Source organism: Nannospalax galili, unplaced genomic scaffold (genome assembly GCF_000622305.1).
Source record: "Nannospalax galili isolate Female #2095 unplaced genomic scaffold, S.galili_v1.0 scaffold510, whole genome shotgun sequence".
Taxonomy (NCBI): Eukaryota; Metazoa; Chordata; class Mammalia; order Rodentia; family Spalacidae; genus Nannospalax; species Nannospalax galili.
This window is the reverse complement of record NW_008329677.1, coordinates 1,840,654-1,859,567: the sequence shown is the minus strand read 5'-3', so window position 1 is coordinate 1,859,567 and position 18,914 is coordinate 1,840,654. Positions and strand designations below refer to the sequence as shown.

Genomic DNA, 18,914 nt, shown 5'->3' with positions numbered 1-18,914 from the left:
TATAGTTGATTTTGGGGAAGGTTCCATGGGGTACTGAGTAGAAAGTATGTCCTTTGGTGCTTGGGTGGAATTCTTGGTAGATGTCTGTTAAGTCCATTTGATATATGGTCTTGTTTAATTAGGATGCCTCTCTGTTAACTCTTTGCCCTGTTGACCTTTCTAATGGAGACAGTGGAGTACTGAAGTCCCCTACTATTAATGAGTTGGGGTTAATTTTGGTCTTAAAGACCTGTAGTATTGTTTTTATGAAGTTGGGTGCACCAGAGTTTGGTGAATATGTGTTCATGATTGTAATATCTTCTTGATTCATTGTTCCATTTCTATCTTTTTGAATAAATTAAGTAGTATTGGATATAGACATTCTTTAAATGTCTGATAGAATTCTGCTCTAAATCCATCTGGTCCTGGGCTTTTTTTAGTCAGGAGATTTTGTATTATTGTTTCAATTTCTTTTTGTGATATGGGTCTATTTAAGCTGTTAATCTCTTCTTGGATTAGTTTTGGTGTTTCCCATGCCTTTAGACATGCATCTATTTCTTTTAGGTTTTCAAATTTAGTGTCTGTTGTGATGTTTCCCCTTTCATCTCTGATTTTGTTGATTTGGAGGTGCTCTTTCTTTCTTTTGGTTAACTGGCCTAGAGGTCTGTCAATTTTTTTTATCTTTTCTAAGAACATAGAGGACTATTGGTATTTGGTGGGGATATGTTATTTTGGTTTTTCATGTTATTATTTTTTCTCTGTGATTTTGACACATGAATTTCTTTTGTAGTTTCTGATTCTTGTGTGAGACTTAAGCCTTCAAGCTTAGTTCTGCTTCTTTTTGTAAACTTTATGTGTCTTTGTGGTTTACTTTTTGGGCATGAAAGACTGGTTCCTCTAAGCTTCCAGTTCTCTCTTTCGATTTTATATTGGCATGGCCAGATTGCTTTTGTCTTCAGGAGTTCCCACAGAGGCCCAAGTCAGATGAGGATCAGATGCTCTCAGGCTTTCTCCTAAGGGCTGGGTCCCTCCAGGAAAGATTTTGGCCTCAGGAATTTGGGGGTTGGACTGGCCTTGGAGCAGGGCCCAGGAAAGATGCTGGTCTGGGACAGCTGGTGGCCATGCCACCCAGAGATGCAAAGGGAGATGGGGGTGGGAAGAGGCCCCAAGGGCTCCTGGGGACTGCAATGAGGGACTGGGTTGGTCTGGATGCAAAGGATCAGGAAGCAGAAAGGTCAACCCCAGCATCCAGGAAAGAGGCTGGCAGGTTGTGCAGACCCAGGGAGGCAGAGGGAAGTGAGGGTGGGACCAGTCCCAGAAGCAGTGCTCCTGGGGACCTGAGAAGGAACTGAGTTGTTCTGGATGCACAGGATCAGGAAGCAGTGGTGGTTCCCCAGGTGTCTGGGGCGCCAAGACAAGGAATGGGACAGGTCCCAGGCTAGGAGGAGAGACTGGGGAGATGGGAGCTCGTGAATGAGGCTGGGGGAGTCAAGGCACAGAGGGCACTATCGACTTACCCTGGAGAGAGGCCTGCGGGTTGTGCAAGCACAGGGAAGCAGAGGACATTTGGGCTTTTTAAAAAGAACTCTGAATTCCCTTTTATTTTAAGAATGTGTAATGGATAAAAACATTGCAAATCACCTTTCTAGACCTTAGGGTTAATGTTGAGTAATCTCTGTAAACCACAGTTTGTGGAAGTTCCAAACTACACTTCTGCATGGATTGGGCACTTAGGTGAGGGTGAAGAGGACTGTAGAAACGTATTTTCTGGGAAGCTAGAGATGGCTCAACAGAACTGGCTGTTCTTGCAGAGGACCCTGTTTTGGTTCCCAGCACTCACATGGAGGCTAACAACTGTCCGTAATTCCAGTTCCAGGGGATTCAATGCCCTCTTCTGACCTCCATGGGCATTGCATGACATGGGTGCACTTATATACATGCAGGCAATACACTCATACACATAAAATAAAAATAATAAAAATTTTTTAAAGTAATATGGTTTCTCAGTCCCTATTTATAGTATTATTATTCAGAAGGGCTAGAGTAGGTTTCAGGAATATGTATGTTTGACAGACTCTGCAGATAATTCTGACTTACAACTGGGTTTGGGGACCATTTATGTAGACATTTCCTCAAAATTGACAGTGTTATCTAGATGGGAACAATTTCCCCCTATAATTGTAGCTAAACTAGTTTATGGGCTTGTTTTCCAAACCACATTTTCTGAATCTCAGGAAATCATATAACTTCTAACTCACATCATTACTTTAGTGCCTACTCAGCCTAATTATTATGTCATCATTAACATTATATAGCTGAAATCATTATCCCAAGTTTCTGGTATTTACATACAAATTGGACCATTTCATAAAGCTTCATGCTTAAACTATCACCACAAAGAATGGGGGCCCAAGAAGTACCTGGCAAGCATCAGGAAGCCAGCCCATATGGTGTTCATAAAGCTGTCCTAATTGCCTTTTTTTTTTTTGCCCTAAATGTAAACCCTCATTCATCAACAACAGTAATGTCACTTGCTCTTGTAGTCCCATCATGTTTTGTCATTTAGTCATGTGAACCTGATTGATTTGTGTCTTGAGTTTTGCATTTCTTTTGTGCAAAGACTTCCTGGTTTGTCTTAATGCTACCATCTTGATAGTTATAGCTTGTATATGTTTAATATATATAGACATGCTCAAAGCATATATGTATGAAAAAATCATTAATAATTTCCTATAAATTATGAAGAAAAACTCAAAATTATTTTTAATTTGTTCTGCCAGCAGTCCAAAACTTTATTCTTTTTAAAGTATTTTATTATTTTTATTTTGTGTGTATGAGTGTTTTGCCTGCATTTATAAGTGTACCACATGTGTGCAATGCCCCAAAGAGGCCAGAAGAGGGTGTTGGATCCCCTGTAACTGAAGTTATAGATGGTTCTTAGCCACTATATGGGTCTTGGGACTCAAATCCAGGTCCACTGGAAGAACAATACGTGTTCTTAACTGCTGAGCCATCTCTCTAGCCCCCCCAAACTTTATTCTTATCATTTTTCAAAGATAACTTTGTTTTTAGTAAGGATCCAAATGTTCCCCACAGAACCTGACACTGGCCACCATGCCCCTGCCTGGCCAGATCCCTGGAGACTCCACACTCCTGGATGATGTCTGGATTCAGGGTAGGCTTAATGAGATCTGTTCCTTATCTCCTTTCTCCAGTTCCCATCCTGGTTCCTACAGGGATTAATGAGAACAGGAGAGCTCTGACTCACCACCCAAGGTGGAGCCAGCAAGGTTTACCCAAGACAAGAGAAGGGTCAGGGAAAGAGCTTTGACCTCTGCCTCACCGGCGCATGCCTTCACCCTCTTCTACAGGTGCTCAGAATCCTCCCTGATTCCTCCTCTTTGGCTCTTTCTCTTTGGTCTCCCCTGAAGGTCAGAATGTGCCATTCCTGACAGCCATGGATGTGGCACTGGTATTTTTACTAGCAGAATAAAATAAAGCACCTAGCTTGAGATGTCTCAAAAAAAAAAAACAAAAAAAACTTTTGTGATCTAAATCAACAATACTAACAAAAACTGGTTAAAGAAAAGTTAATTTTTTCCAAGGAAAATCTAATAGATTCTTTTAATCTGCTCTATATTTATAATAAATCTTTGTCCTGACTTTTAACACATTTATCTTCCAGTAGTGGAAGTTCGCAATAGCCCCCTACCTTTACCTCCTACCTGTAGCATTTTATCATATTATTAACTGTGATATTCTCTTACATCTTTGAGGCTGAGTTAAAACTGAGTTGTTCTTTGACTTATAGTAAAACAAGCAACCAGGTCAAATATCTATCTTGAGTTAGGATTTATTATCATCTGGAAAATATTTTTGTCACTGTCTTGAACAATTCCAAAAGCAGGGGTTTTGGTAAGTTAAACTGAAACATTTAGATCGATGTGAAGTAATTATTTTTCTCTACATTATCTAGTTGTTCAAATAAGAGCTTTAATAAAAGGAGTTAATTAAATCACTTGCTTTGGCTGACTGCCTTCATCATGCCACACACAAGAAAAAATCAGCAAAAATATAAAAATTAATGAGCACTTGCCTTGCAGATTGACAGGCTTTTACTGCCCAAAATGACAAGCAATGTGAAAATTTTTGTTTCTTTTTCTTGCACACAATAAATTGGCAGTGTGATCCTCTTTATTTGCAGGATAAGGATGTTTAGACCTAATTTTGTAGCTGTCCTCCTGACACAGAATGCAACACAATACCTTTTACTTATTTCCCTGGATACTGTAATCCCTCCCTGCTTTACAAGTATCTTTGAGCTGTTCCTCCCTTTGTATCCACAGCAACATGAAATCCCCACTGGAATTATTTACTGTGAAAAATGCAGGTGTACTTGTTTAATGTTTCATTGGCTTGCGCACTTAACTTGAACTATTTTTTTCACAACATGGTGACCTTTGATTTTGGAACAGAGGGCTCACAATGCAGCTAGATAGTGTTGATATACATTAAGCCAATACCGTTAGATGTGAAGTGGAGTCTTTATCTGTGACTGCTGTTTGTGCCATTTCCTGTAATGCTTGCTCAAAGCCAAGATGTACCCAGTGACCTGCTGTTCTGTCTGCAGGAACTTCTTGAATATTCATATATAAGCAAATGTAAACTCTTAAACATTCCAATCCATATTTTATCCTCAGAACAGCTCGAGCACCATAAACTTCATAATTTTGTACCAAATCAAATCAAGTGTTCAGATGTTCCTATATCAGACTGCAGAAAGAACTATCATAGCAAAAATACAAAGTTGGAAGGAAAAATTTTAAATCTAGTGTTCTTTTCTGATGGCATGAAAGGTAGGGAACCTTCAGTGGGTGGTAGAAAGGCTGATGTTGTAAGGCAGACTGGGAAGGTTAGATTAGCCCAGGACTATAAGGACTAGTGAATCTGGACTTAATACTTTTTAAATACTTTATTTTTTATTTTATGTGTATGAGTGTATTGCCTCAGTACACCCATGTCCTACAGTGCCCTCAGAGGTCAGAAACTAGAGTTATGGGCGTTTGTTAGCCTCCATGTGGGTGCTGGAAATCAAACTCAGGTCCTCTGCAAGAGCAGCCAGTGTTCTTAACCACTGAGCCATCCCTCCAGTCCCTAGACTCGTTGAAAATGTGCAGCAGGGAGTGTTCTGAGTACTCTGTAGGTATCCTTTCATCTTCACAGCTCGCCTATAACGCATTAAGTTCTACCATTCCCATTTTACAAGTGAAGAAACTGAGACACCACAAGGTTAAATAACTTGCCCAAGGTCAAAAAAAACAGAGCTAGGAGTCCAACTGAGGCACTAAGGTGGTTTGAGTCCTCCCTAGCCCATGATCTTAACTGTTCAGCTCTGTTGCTGCCAAGGTAGTAAGCAAAGGTGGAATCTCAAACCCAGAAACAGCTGAAATATGATTTAATGTAAAAAGAGGTTTCCAGTAGCTATGTGGAAGTAGAAGAAGAAGAAGAAGAAGAGAGAGAGAGACAGAGACAGAGACAGAAACAGAGACTAGGGAAACTAGCCCTAAGCCTGGTGAGTAAGAAACGTAGAAATGGGGAAGAGCTGGCTCATAAAAGTCATCAAAGACAAGTTTAACACAGTGTTGACCCAGTGTGTCTATAGACACAGCTCCTAAGTGTGGCTTCCTGCATGACCCAGCTGTCCCATTTGCTACCTGTCTCACTCCTTTAGGCTTAGGATTGTGATGGCATCCCATCTTGCTAGCCCCTTGATGGTTCTCTATCCCTTTTAGTAGCTATAATCCTGTGTAAGTCTCGTTTAATTTACTCAGACCTGAGAGAATGTGTTCTCTAGCTTGTGTCTGGACCCTGATTCACAAGGCTTTTCCTTCATGAGTGAGCAGAGACTGCTAGTTGGCTTCCAGGATTCATTCTGCACTTGGTGCTTGATAACAGAATTCTAGGCAATGTGGTTTCTTGAAGGAAAAAAAAAAAAAGTAACCACACCACTTTTATGAAAACCTCTGATTTCCAATTTCCTTCACTAAACATTGTAATGTTGATTTGTTCTGGTAATATAAGCAGAGATGACACATGGAACTATCAGCTGGGCTCTTTAATACGCAGCCTTTCTGCTGTTAAATAAAATTAGTAAGCGACCATTGATTGGGACAGGCTCCTGCACTGGACCAATAGCCTGAACCTGTGTGGAGTCTGTCCATAGTAATGAAGGCTAGCTGGTGTCAGGAGGCTCTGGAACCAACTGACTGCTTGGTTGACTTAAGCTGTAGTCAATTCAATTGTTTTATGTCACTTCTGATTTTTCTTCAAGTGCTGTCTGATACCATTGCTCTCAGAACTGCTGTGATTCTGGGCGCTGCCCAACTAGAATTTTTTTTTTCCCTTAGCTGAACTCTTCTTGGTTTTATTGGTCCAAGGAATTCTGCCTTTTAATATTAACCCCATTTCTCCTTCATTCTGCTTATAATAGTCATGGATGGGGGGAACTCCAAGAGCTACCTTAGATCTAGGGTGGCTTTGAGAATAAAAGCCACACATAGAGAAGTGGAGAAACACAGCTACATGCCTGTCAGTGCTGTGGACCTACCTTATCAGCACTAGACTGGCCTCCTGAGTATCACTGTAAGAGAAATCTGCTGGCACAGGGATTTGAAAAGGAACCAGGACTCATGGGGAGAAACCCATCTTCTGAACTAGGGAATGAAAGAATGTTCTCATAGATACACAAAGGGAAAGGGAGAAAAGCTAGTGAGCGCTGTGTGTGTTCCTTGTGATGTGGGAGATATACATGCTCCATGGAGAATAAGGAAGGGAGAACAAGTTAGGTTCCAGAAGGGAACTTGAAGACTGAATAAAGAACCAGAGCAGCCAAGTGAAGAACACAGAAGGAATTGCACTACAGCTGAAGAAAAAGAAAAGCTGGTTCTTTTAGATAAGAACAATTCAGAAACTCTCTCCCTTCAGAAAAATTGTATCAATATAGATGATGTTTAAAAAGACAAAACAAAATCCTGTTCTGTCTTCTGGGAAAATTCTTTTTTCTTTTGGGAAAAATTTAATTGTACAATAGCATAATTCGGGATAATACAATGTGGTAATTTGGCAATTTACAAGTCATTTGATTCCTGTCGTGAGATAATTCAAATTACTTGTACCAAAGGGATTGTTTTTGTAGTAAAAGATAGATCTGCATAATTGTTAAGTCATCTATCTGCATGAAGATGTAAAAAGAGCCTGCCTGTAACTGTTGCTGGCATAATATAAAGTACATTTTGTTCACAGGAGATTCAAAGCCAGAATAAACTTTGTGGGTGTGAACACTATTATTATTTGTGTTTTCCACTGGACGGCAGTAAATCCAAGGCCTATCATTGGTGTGTGTTTCTTGACGGACAGCCTAAGCAGCCAAGGTTAATTGTGACCTTTATGCTATTTGTAGATATTCAGAATTTTTGTTCTTATTACCAGGGGATAAGGCATGCTTGATTTTCTTCATACTGAATAGGAATATTCATTCTTAAATGATAGCCATCCTTAGAGATTTCAGAGCAAAATCTTTCATAATATTTAGCTGTTTTCAAATGTCAGGTTCAGCTCAGTTTATTGCGCTGCCAGCCTCCACCATCACCAAAAGTCCCGTTTTTAGTGCTACTTAACAGACTGCCAGTAAACTGGTAGCATTTCCAGTTGGAAAATCTCCAACCTCCTCTCGGGAAAGGAGGGCAGGTGTTTTCCTCTGGTCTGGTGCAGGCCTCCTTTTTGGCATTTGGTTAATTGAAAGAGGCCATGAAAACTAAGAAAGGGGAAAAATATCCTCCTTATCAACAAGGATCCTGTGAAAAGATCTCACTCAACATTTTTGCTAAGTCTGAGCAGAAGACAGATTGCAGGAGAGGCATCCTAAAGAGTGAGTCCTAAGCTTCACATGTGCTGGGCAAGCTCTGAGGCCTACCTGCAGGGCTGGTTTCAGAGGGCAGGCGGTGAGCGGAGAGAGTGTTGCCTGGGGTTATAAAGCAAGAGCAGCTTTGCTGGCGCTGGCTGCTTTTGAGCTTGAACAAATTACTTAACTGTCCCATCCTTGGTTTTCTTACATACCAAATACACATAACCTGGTGTTCACTCCAATGCCCCCAGTGTTGTTTTGAAGTTTAATCACTGTGATAATGCCTGTGAGTGTGCCCTGGGCTCTGAAAAGCATAATGTAAACTATAAGGCAGTTTGGTGTTTTGTTTTGTTTTGTTTGTTTTGTTTTGTTTTGTTTTGGTTTGGTTTGGTTTGGTTTGAGACAGAGTCAGTGTAGCCCAGGCTGGGCTGGAATTTATGATCCTCCTGCCTCAGCCTCCCAAGTGCTGGGATTATAGTGCATGCCACCAGCCCAGTGATAGTTTTGTTCTTAAAAGGAATCCTCTAGAATATTCTACTAGGTGATATCTTGATATCCTAATTTGAATAACTATACATGAAAAGACTGAGGTTGAGCTGTGGGAATTGGATGATTGTGGATCCTTCTCAGCAGCTTGAAATATTCAGAACAGGGCAGGCAGCTATCCCTGTCCCCAGGTTTTCATCCATAGATTCAACCAACCTCAGACAGAAAATACTTGAGAGAAAAACTTCTCACTACACCGAACATATACAAACTTTATTCTTTAAACAACACAGTATACCAAATACTTATACTTTTTTTTTTTTTGAGACAGGGTCTCCCTGTAGCTCCAGCTGTCCTGGAACTCACTATGTAGACCAAGCTGGCCTTGAACTCACAGAGATCCGCCTGCCTCTTATACTTTTATATAAGTTATTGTAAGTAAGCTAGAGGTGATTTAAAGTGTGCAAGAGGCTGTGTGTATCTTATGTATACATACTAAAGCACCTTTTATTAGGGACTTGAGCACCTGCAGGTTTTGGTATCTCCTGGAGTATCCTATAATCAACCTCACCCAAATTACATGGGACCACTACAGAGGTAAAGGTTAGGTGAGGTCACATTATATGGCCTTGGAAAATCTTTGCGCCCCAGTTTCACATGATAAAATAAAGCTAATAATATCATTGACTTGGTTGCTGGGAGGACTTCATGGGGGCAAAACTGCAAAGTATATAGTTAGTCACTGTGCTGTGGGGTTAGGATTCCAGCTTCTTACAAGTGGTCTGAACACTCACTTTGCATTAATTTATGCAAAACTGAGGTCCCTTCTCTCAATGTATAGGTTCTGTTTTGTTCTACGCTGGGGAAGCATTTTTTAAAAATTCAAGTGTCTCCCTTACACTATGCATAGCTTTCAGAATTTTCTGCAGTTAGCTTCAACACCATCTCCCTTTCTTTGTCATAGTGGTTGATTTGAAGATTTGTATGAAAAGAGTTGCTACCTCCAAAGAAAAACCTAAGAATTAGATGATACGGGAAATAACATTAAATGAATTATAATAAACAATATTTGACTTTTTGTTCTTTTCTTTTTTTAATTTCTCTTTAGCTCTCACCTGAAGTTTAATAATCTCACCCTGATTTCAACTCATGGACTCCCAGGAAAAAAACTTTTGGGCAGTGAACAAAGGAAATTTCTAGCAAGCGAGTATGATTCTTCTTCCAAACTTCTTTTTAATTTGTGTGCAGTTGTTTTTTATGTTAAATAATAGATTCCAAAGTGGAAAGGGAAAAATGGAGGGTCTTTCTCCTGAAATTCAGGCATGACTTGGGAAATACAAATTAAACAGTTTGTGCATGAATGTGGTTACCATTTTGTATCTATGAGAAGAAAGCATCCCTGTTCCTACAATTAGAATGGAGCCTATGGGACCCAACAGCCTCCCCACTGGGTTCTGAAAGGCAGGACAGTGAAACTTTGGCCATGCTTGCACCCACAGGCACCGCCTTAGGGCGTGGGTTTCTCTCCCACCCTACCTTGCAATAGGCACCAAGAGCTAGTTGTCCAGGACTGCTCTCACCAGGCCAGAAAAGCTTTGCTGTTCTTATCACAGAACCACCATTTGACATCATCTGTTCTTGGAAATGCCATTTCATCATTACAGAGCTTCCACTAATTTCAATTTCTGGGAGCAAAACATGGGTATATAGATAATAGGCACACTGCTCTAAAAAGTCTCCCAGTGTTTTTCAAATGAAGACAAAGAAAAGGAAAGTGTTTCTTTTCCAGCTGGGGCGGGGGCATATCAGAATACTTGTTGAAGGGAACTTCTTTCTTCTTGAAGAGACTTGCTTTGCCTTCACTGGGAAAAATCATCCCTTCTTTGCCAATAGAACCAAGACCATTCTGAATTAGCACCTTTATCAGACTGTAGAATTTTGTTGGTGCTGTTTGTGGTGCTAAGAATGGACCAAGAGACCCCCACATGCTAGGCAAGTGCTCTATCAATAAGCCATCACCCCACCTTGTCAGACTACACACTTTAAAATGCAATAAAAATAAATAAATAAATAAATAAATAAATAAATAAATAACATTTTGGGAGGGTATCATTACAGAACAATAAAAAAGATATAGGATTTGAGTTTGAGAGATGCTGATCTAGCCTCTGGCCCCTACTACTAGGATCTGGGTAAGGGACTTCATTTCTCTTGGACTTTGATTTTCTTGATTGTGAAAAAGTATATGCTCAGTCAGGCTTGCTGGATTTTTTTGTTTATTTATTTGTTAAAATAAACACAACTCTAAGTCTTGACCAGGAACTGAGGATTGACTAATGGACATCTCTTCCCTTCACTTTTCTGTTTCCTAGATTACATTATTTTCAGGAAATGCTGGCTTTGTTGATGTCCTTTAAAAGGAATTTAAGTCAGTGAGCTTGGTGAAGTTTCTGCCGGTCTGTTGGGTGTGAGGTTGTGAGAACAGTGCTGTGGACTGTCTGAAGTTGTGACACACCCAGGCAGAGTAGCTGTGTGGTCGCCCAGTACTGTCCTCTACCCTTGTCTCTCTGCCTTCTCAACACAGTCACCAGAACAACGTACAAAAACACATGACTCAGATGACGTCAGACCTGCCTCCTAGAACTTCAGTGTCCTAGAAGTTTAGGCAGCTGGAGATAAAGTAGCTAAAGTTACGTGGTGCTATATCCTTTAAACTAATTTAAACTAAGTGAGATGAATATTTCAGCTCCGAAGTCACATTTGCCACATATTAGTGACTCAGACCATTAGCATGCTACCACAGCATAGTTGCTTTAGAGTGCTTTCATCACCACAGAAAGTTCTAGAATACTCTGAGGTTTATAAAATCTGCCCTTTTCCACTGACTTCCATTGCTAATTCTGCTCTTTTCTCTCCAGTCCATCCATACCAACAACCTTAATGTACTTCAGACACAACAGGCAAGTCCCTACCTAGGTGCCTTTGCTTTTCCTTTTCCTAGATGTTGCCTTTCACACGAAGTCTACCTCAACTACTCCATGTGTAACAAACACTCCAGTACACTCCAGTTCACATTACCCTGCTCCATTTTTTTTCTAGCTCCTGAAATCTTAGATAATAACGGAATTTTCCTTTTAAGCCTATGCTTATTACCTACGTTCCAAATCCTTCAACCATAATGTACAGTTCCCAAGGGCAGAAATTTTATCACGTAGAATAGAAATTACCTACAAAGAACATGCAGATGTTCTCTCCACTGAGGAAGAGACAGGCAGCAAACAACCAGATCCCCTTGAGTTGGTAACTTCATGTCATTACAGTGCTCAGGAAACAGACTGAATACCGAACAACCTCTGTCTTTCAAATAGTCTTCATATTTCAATAAAGGAAATTATCTCAGATCATGGAGTTCAATAATAACAAGTGCAAATTACATATGTAAATCTAATAATCAAAATTCCTCATTCTAAATACTAATTGTGAACTCATCCTTAACCAGTGTTTTGCTTCATTATTGTTATTTTTTAATAGCCATTTTTGTCTTCTCCCCCAACCCTGTCCAGCCTTTAGTGGAGGTGCTAACAATGTACCTGGGAGGCAGATGGAGGAAGGTGCGGGAAGGGAGAGACACAGGAAGCAGGAGAAACCCACTAATTGGACAATCAACCCTGAATAATTGAACGTTAATTGCAATGGTTCTTCCAAGTGTGTCACAGTTAATCTCCTATAAAAATCTCAAAGTTTCTTGCCAGGTCTAAAGGGTTCTGTTTCTGTGGGGTGCAGGTCTGCTCGGACTTACATTTGTTCCTGATGAGTAGCTTCTAATTATGCACCTGAGGATTTGGATTTGGGCTAAGTTTCTCACTACTAGGGTTTGGGCCCCTACTACCTTGATAAGTAAGGCCACATCTTGTATGTTTCTATACCTTGTGTATGCCTTCTTCAAGAAAGTTCCCCATCATGCTTTGGTTTGTTTGTTGAAGCAAGGCTTCACTATGAATCCCAGGCTGGCTTCCAGCCCTTAACTTCCTGTCTCCATGTCCTCAATGCTGGGACTGGAGCCCTGTGCCATCACTCCCAGGTGTGTCTCCAGATTTTTCTATGAGGATAACTTTCTTTTTTTTTTTCCTTCAGTGCTAGCTAGGGGAAAGTTAGGGCATTATGCATGCCAGATAAGCATCTACTATTTAGCTATATCTCCAGCCAGCTTTCACATAATTTTTGAGTCAGTGTCAAGATTTCTTGAAAAACATGAAATCTCACTGATGGACTTCTTTGCTTCCTTCTCTTTGAAGAAACCTGGTGATAGTCTGTCTCTTCTCACCAACTGTGAAATAGTCTCTGCTATGATTAAGTCTTGAGGCTTATAAACTGTGTTTAGGAAATAATTGAGCGGAAAATGTCATTTATAGTGTGCAGTAGAGAGCGTCACTCATCCGATGGAGAAATTAAAGAAGGTCCACATGGGTAGTAGTGTCCAACATGGAGAGCAATAATTCACACAGTGGTGCTTTGAACTGAGAAATGTAACAGACTGTAAAAGCATCAGCCTCACTCTTCAGTACTTTCTTTTGTGTCTCAGTAAAGGTTCTTTTAAAATGAATGTTCCCAAGTGTTACTTCCCACTGGACAAAGCTTCAGATTCTGACTCTGAAATATGCATCTGACATTGCCAATACTACTAACCCACTGTCATTAAAAAAGCATTGTCTTAGCTGCCCACAAATTTCCCCTGAGAGCTTTTATCTTTGGGCAAATCTTCATAAGACTAATCCCTGGGCACTAACTATATTTAATTTCTCCTCATCTTGGACGGGTTTCAGTAGGCACCAAAAAACAAATATGAATAATCCTTTGTGTGTCTCTTGTGACTGTGGATGCAGTGAAGTTTCCTGTATTCCTGTAAAGCTATCGAAATGTTTTTATACATGTAACATATAAAGAGAATTTCATCTCACTATCCATTATTTTCCTGTGACAGGCCAGCCCTGATTTTTCTTTTTTATTAAGAAATTTTCTTGTTTTTAAGTATTGTTTTTGTGGAGAGACACAAAGCTCAGTGCCCCCATCTCTTTCACAGTCCCCGTAACAGGGTCTAATGTGCATCCATTACAAGAATTCTCTTTGTGTGATCAGACCAGACTCATGTGTGGATCAAAAAGAAAAAAATGTCCCCCTATTACCACTTCAGAATCCTGTTTGCCTCCAAAGAGAGTAAACAGGATTATGTATCATTAACATTATTTAGAATAATACCCTTCACATATGCATCGCACTTGACAAAACAGCATCTCCTACATTCTCCTGTCCGTTCCTTACAATGGTGGAGGATGGGTTCATTATCCTGCACTGAGAGGTGAGGAGACAGGGTCCAGGGTCAAGGCTCATTGGCAAAAGCAGAAGGATGCAGATCTTGGCACAATTCTTTCCAGAAAAGATCATGCAGCTTAAATTAAAATGAATTTCTTATTGTTCTGTCACCACAGATTCTGGGTCTTCACACCAAGATCATTAAAATGTCACACTCCTATAATGTGAGTTTTCCATTCACTCCCTTTTCAAATTCTCCAACCTATACAAAGTCTTTCAATGTAATTATGTTATTTCTTAAAGAAAGCAATGCTAATAAAATGTTTAAACAAAAACAACAACAAAGAAAAAATGTCACTTATACAAGGTGAAAACTTTCAGCAAATATAGCATACCCTGTAGAAAACCTCTTTAAATAAACCCAAAGCCACAAGAAACCCACTTCTGTCACATTACAGTGGAATGCTCAAACTCAATAGAACTCCAAAACCTGAAAGCCCATGCAATCAGCAGGTCCCTGAAACCTCAGCTCTCACATCTACCCTGGGATGATATTCATGAAAGTTCTGGCTTCCCATAAATCACCTTTGACCTGTGCAGTGGGATTGCACTTAATTCCTTAACTGACATCTTTAAATAAAACAGGGTTTGTCGTTTTTAGCACAAAGCATGAGTCTTTTATTGAATGTCATTAAAAAAATAGAAGGAGTACTCTCCATTTTCAAGCTCTATGACTCCTGCTTTTGGGGGACCCCCCAAGATGCCACATTTCTTCTTTTTCATTCCTTTGCAGTTCGTGGCCAGTAGGACAATTCAACAGCCAGATTTACAACCACCACAAAGCCTAAGCAATTTCACACACACACATACTCACGCACCCTCCGTCTGTATCCCCTTGTGGACCTAAGCCAGGTGGAACAATTTAGCTTTAATGGGAAGATGTCAATTTGTGACTAAGTGTTTCATAAGTAAAAATCTCCACTCTTGGTCCTAGTAAACTCACAGCAAGAGCACAGACCTGGCTCGCTAGGGGACTTGAACCAGCTCACCAGATGTCTAATTAATGCCCACTGTCAGCTGCTCAAATGTCACTGATGGAGCCTCTCTCTTTGCAGTCTCTGTTTTAATGATAAAGATTATGCATTGATGTCACTGAACTCCTGGGTTAACGTTGTGGTTGGTAGAATGACTGGCATAGACCGAGCAGCCAAGCACGTCGTGCTTTCCAACAATAAAATCGTGTTCTACGACCACCTCATTCTCTGCACCGGGCAGCAGTACCAGGTAAGGCTGTGCACCAAGGGCGCCAGTGACCTGAGCGGAGATCCCCACAGTTAATAGGTTTACTGGGGCACATGCTCACTGAGTAAAGAGTATCCTCTCTTGCCCTGACAGCTGCCACTCTGTATTCACAAAAGTGCTCTCCAAGGCCCGCACACATGACCAGAATGGTGTCTACAAACCCTCCCAGAAATCCATTCCAAGAAAACATTCTGCTCAAGGATAAAAATCACAGCTAGTTGGAGAAATGTCATTCCTGAAGCTGTTGTCCCAAAGTCTAACACTTATGGCTCACCATAGCAGACTCCAGACCCAACCAGGCATGCATCTGTGGTAAATTAATTTATGCCTCTAGAGGCTAACATTTGGCTAGGGCAATGCGCTCCCACAAAAGTATTTCAAACATGTGCACCTTCTGTCAACCCTTATTTTATTTTGTCTCTCAGTTATAAAACTAGGAAATTGGATTGAGTAGTTTCCCAGTGACTGGGCTTTCTGTCTGAGCTCTTCAGCCACATTTGACTGAAGCATTGCAGGATGCAACTAAAGCTGTTCCCTGTCTGAGGGCAGCAGATCTTGGGTCTCCCACATTGCAGTAACAGTATTCTTTTGTGTGGTGCACAGAAATAAGGCATTTCTCCAGCAAGAGAAGACTGACATTCTAACTCAAGGATGGGGTCTGAGATCATTTCATGCAGGGCTGTGGATTTGGCAAGGGAGTGTGTGTAATTCCTTTGCATTTCTAAGCCAGGGAAGAGGCAGCGCACAGACAGGTTGTCAGCCTCGCCTGTGTCCACATGTGCTGAGCAGCTTCGGCAGCACTTAATTGATGTCCTCAGCTTTGGCTGCACATTGAGATCTCCTGGGGCTCTTTGAAAACACACCTATGCCTGTGTCCCCAAGAATTGCTCTCATTATTCTAGGAGGGGCCAGTCATCCGTATTTTTATTACACTCCCCAGACGATTCTAAATTGAGGTGGAGACCCACAAGCTCCAACTTGTTCGACATTGAATCCCTTATCTACACACAGAACTCTTGAGCATCCTTTAAAATGCAGCCTCTGAGCAGGGAGCCTCATGGCGAGGGAGCAGGAGCCTGAGATAAGAGTTTCTAGCAAGCTCCCCGGTAAGGCCAATGCTGCTTCTAAATGACTGCGCTTTCAGTGACTCGGATAAGTCTCTAAACAATTGCCTTTCTTTTCATTCTTTTTTTAAAGAAGCCTCATTTTCAAAGAATAGAAAAAGGTTTTTTTTTAAACTGGAGAGATACCCTATTTGCTATTTAAGAATTCCTTCTACTTTTAAAAGCATCAAACTAGAAGGCAACACCATGCACCCCTTTAGCCTGTCTCCCCTCACCTGCCCTCTGGGTTCCAGCCACTGCCTGAAATGGCACACTTTGGAAACTGAGCAGAAGACCCAGCCAGCTGCCCAGAGACTCCGGCATCTGCCCATGTGTGTCCAGCTGCCCTGCAGCTTTACTCGGCAGCACATTAAGCTCTTGCCCTTTCTACAACAGGAAAAATGAAATGAAGAAGTGATAAAGGGAGTTCCAATTTAATTTTTCCAGAAGGACATAAAAATCAAAGGTACATAGAATGGTAGAGAAAGGGCAGCTGAATTCACCGGGGACCTTCTGGTTCCTGTTTCTTTTCCTATGTCTTTCATTCCAACTCTCTCATGGTTTTGTCCCAAGTTTGTAAACCAAATTAAAATAATGACAGTAGAGCTTTAACCCAAAGCAAGAAGACAACCTTTCATAAAATATAATTACGACCCTTAGCTTCTAGTCAGCACTACTTGTTCTAACATACTCTGCAATATTTGGGATATCCAAATGTATATCACCTAAGTTGTTAATCAGAAAATCTGTGCACAAAATAAAACCTTGAACTCTAGTGTAGGACTGAGAGTGAGGAGGGCTGTTCTCCTGCCCAGCTAGTACTTCCAAGCCCTCACTTCTGAGGCATCAGGTTTGAAGTGTTTCTACTTCTCTCTAGTGGTGGCCACCATAGTTCCAAATAGTATGTTTATGGAATTTTGGCCTTTATCTGCCAACTTCAGGCATTATCTGTGACCTTTCCTTTATAGAAGATGATTTAGCTAACTCCTCTTTAACATACTCTAACTCCCTTGCCTACCCTTTCCATCACTTTTTATTATTTTTATTGGTGAACACATGCCAGCTTTGAAAACCACTTTGAGGTAGCTTCCAAGTGAGATCACAGAGCCATGAAACTTACAGACAGTTTTAGAAAGATGGGGAGATGCTTTCCCATACCAAGATATGGGTAATCTGATGAAAGAGGAAGAACAAACTTTGTCAAGTTAAAGACAAATGAATTTAGAACTGGCAGAGGCGCCTAGAAGCAGTAGATGAGTAACTACCTCCAACCAAGTGAGAGGCAAAGACTCAGGGACTTTCTTTTCTAGTAAGCTTGGTGTGGGTCAGCAATGGGATGTGGTCTCCAGAAGACTCACACCATTCAGACAAGGTAAGCAAAACTGGACAACCCAAGGCTAGAGTCTGCTACAAACAGGTTGGGAAGGAGGAGTGTGTATACCAACGTGCCTCCCAGGTAGAGACATAAGAGGGGTGCTCCTGTGTCAAAAGTGAACTCATAATGGGATGCCAAAAGGAAAAAGTAACAGTGTAAGTCCCAAGAAAGGGATTGCTGGAAGTACAGCTGCAAATTCCTGATGCTTCTCATATCTGAGACCAGGAGTCTGTGGCTCCTCTCCAGACAGGCTTGTGACAGTTAAGATTACTAACAGAGCACTCTCCTTACCCAAGGAAAAAAATTGTCCAATTGATTGATTCTGAGCAAAATGAGGACTTTTTTTTTTCCAGTTAGTTACATTCTGGCAAATGTCAAAGAATGAGACATTTCTCGTTGTCTCATGAGAAGGATGGGGGGAAAATGAATGAATTTCAAAAGAAAAATAGCAAATTGTCAAATGCTCTACTGAAGCATAAAAACTTTCCTTTCTGGCATTAAGTGTCCAAAAAAAAGTGGAACTAACTACATAGAATTTTGGAGAAAATGTGATAATTTAATAATTACATGTCCACCTTAGTCTCTTGGAAGAAAGCAAAAACTGTTCTTTATGTGCAAGGCCTCAGGAAAATTATCTCTCATGTTTTTTACTTTAATGTGTATTCCAAATAACTGTCAGAGACTGTAGAGTTTCTCAATCGTCAGAGGACAGATGATAGTCACCATGATAGATTTCAAAAAATAATGTAAATAATTTTTTAAATGTGACTGTACCTACGAAATAGAATAATAACCCTCAATTTAAACTAGTCTAATGAAGACCAGGAAATTGCTGAAAATAGGAAGAGAGGTGGTAAAGAGGAGTGAGCACTGCCCACAAATGCAGAATTCCAAAGGGAATAGTCCAGTGTTGACTCATTTATGTTCAGAGGAACTGAGGCTAAAGAATGCTGTGAAACAAGGTAATGAAATGCATCTACCAAAGTGTGGACAAGATAAAAGGGTAGAAAAGAAAGGCAAAGGGTCAGCGCTTAGAAGTAAATGAGTGTGACAGAGGAGAAAAATGTAAGTTACCCAGTGAGTGTCATGGTTTTAAAGTACCCTGTTGTAAGACCAAGGCAGTTTTTACACTAAACTCAAAATATAAGAAAAGCATCCAACCAAAAGAATAGTTAGAAGTGCACAGCAAAGGGGCTGACAAGATGATTCAGTGGATAAGAGCATTTGCCACCAAGCCTGACAACCTGAGTTTGATCCCTGGAACACACATGATGGAAGTAGAGAACCAAGTCCTGCAAGTTGTCCTCTGATCTCCACATGTACACCATGACATGTGTCTCCCCCTGAAACCCACCCCCCCCAAAAAAAAAACAAATGTAAAGAGGGTGGAGAGATGGCTCAGTGGTTCAGAAAACCTGAGTTTGGTTACCAGCATCCATGTTGGGAAACTCACAAT

At 40.7% G+C, this 18,914-nt stretch overlaps 1 protein-coding gene across 1 annotated transcript in view; it reads left to right on the top strand.

Moving 5' to 3' along the window:
* The window catches only part of Cfap61 (cilia and flagella associated protein 61), a 319,254-nt gene that overhangs the window by 204,616 nt on the left and 95,724 nt on the right, over positions 1-18,914 (top strand). The window contains exons 19-20 of the mRNA XM_008841463.2: positions 9,477-9,575; positions 14,794-14,962. Of these exons, the coding sequence (XP_008839685.1) occupies positions 9,477-9,575; positions 14,794-14,962 (268 nt within the window). The remainder of the gene's footprint in view (positions 1-9,476; positions 9,576-14,793; positions 14,963-18,914) is intronic.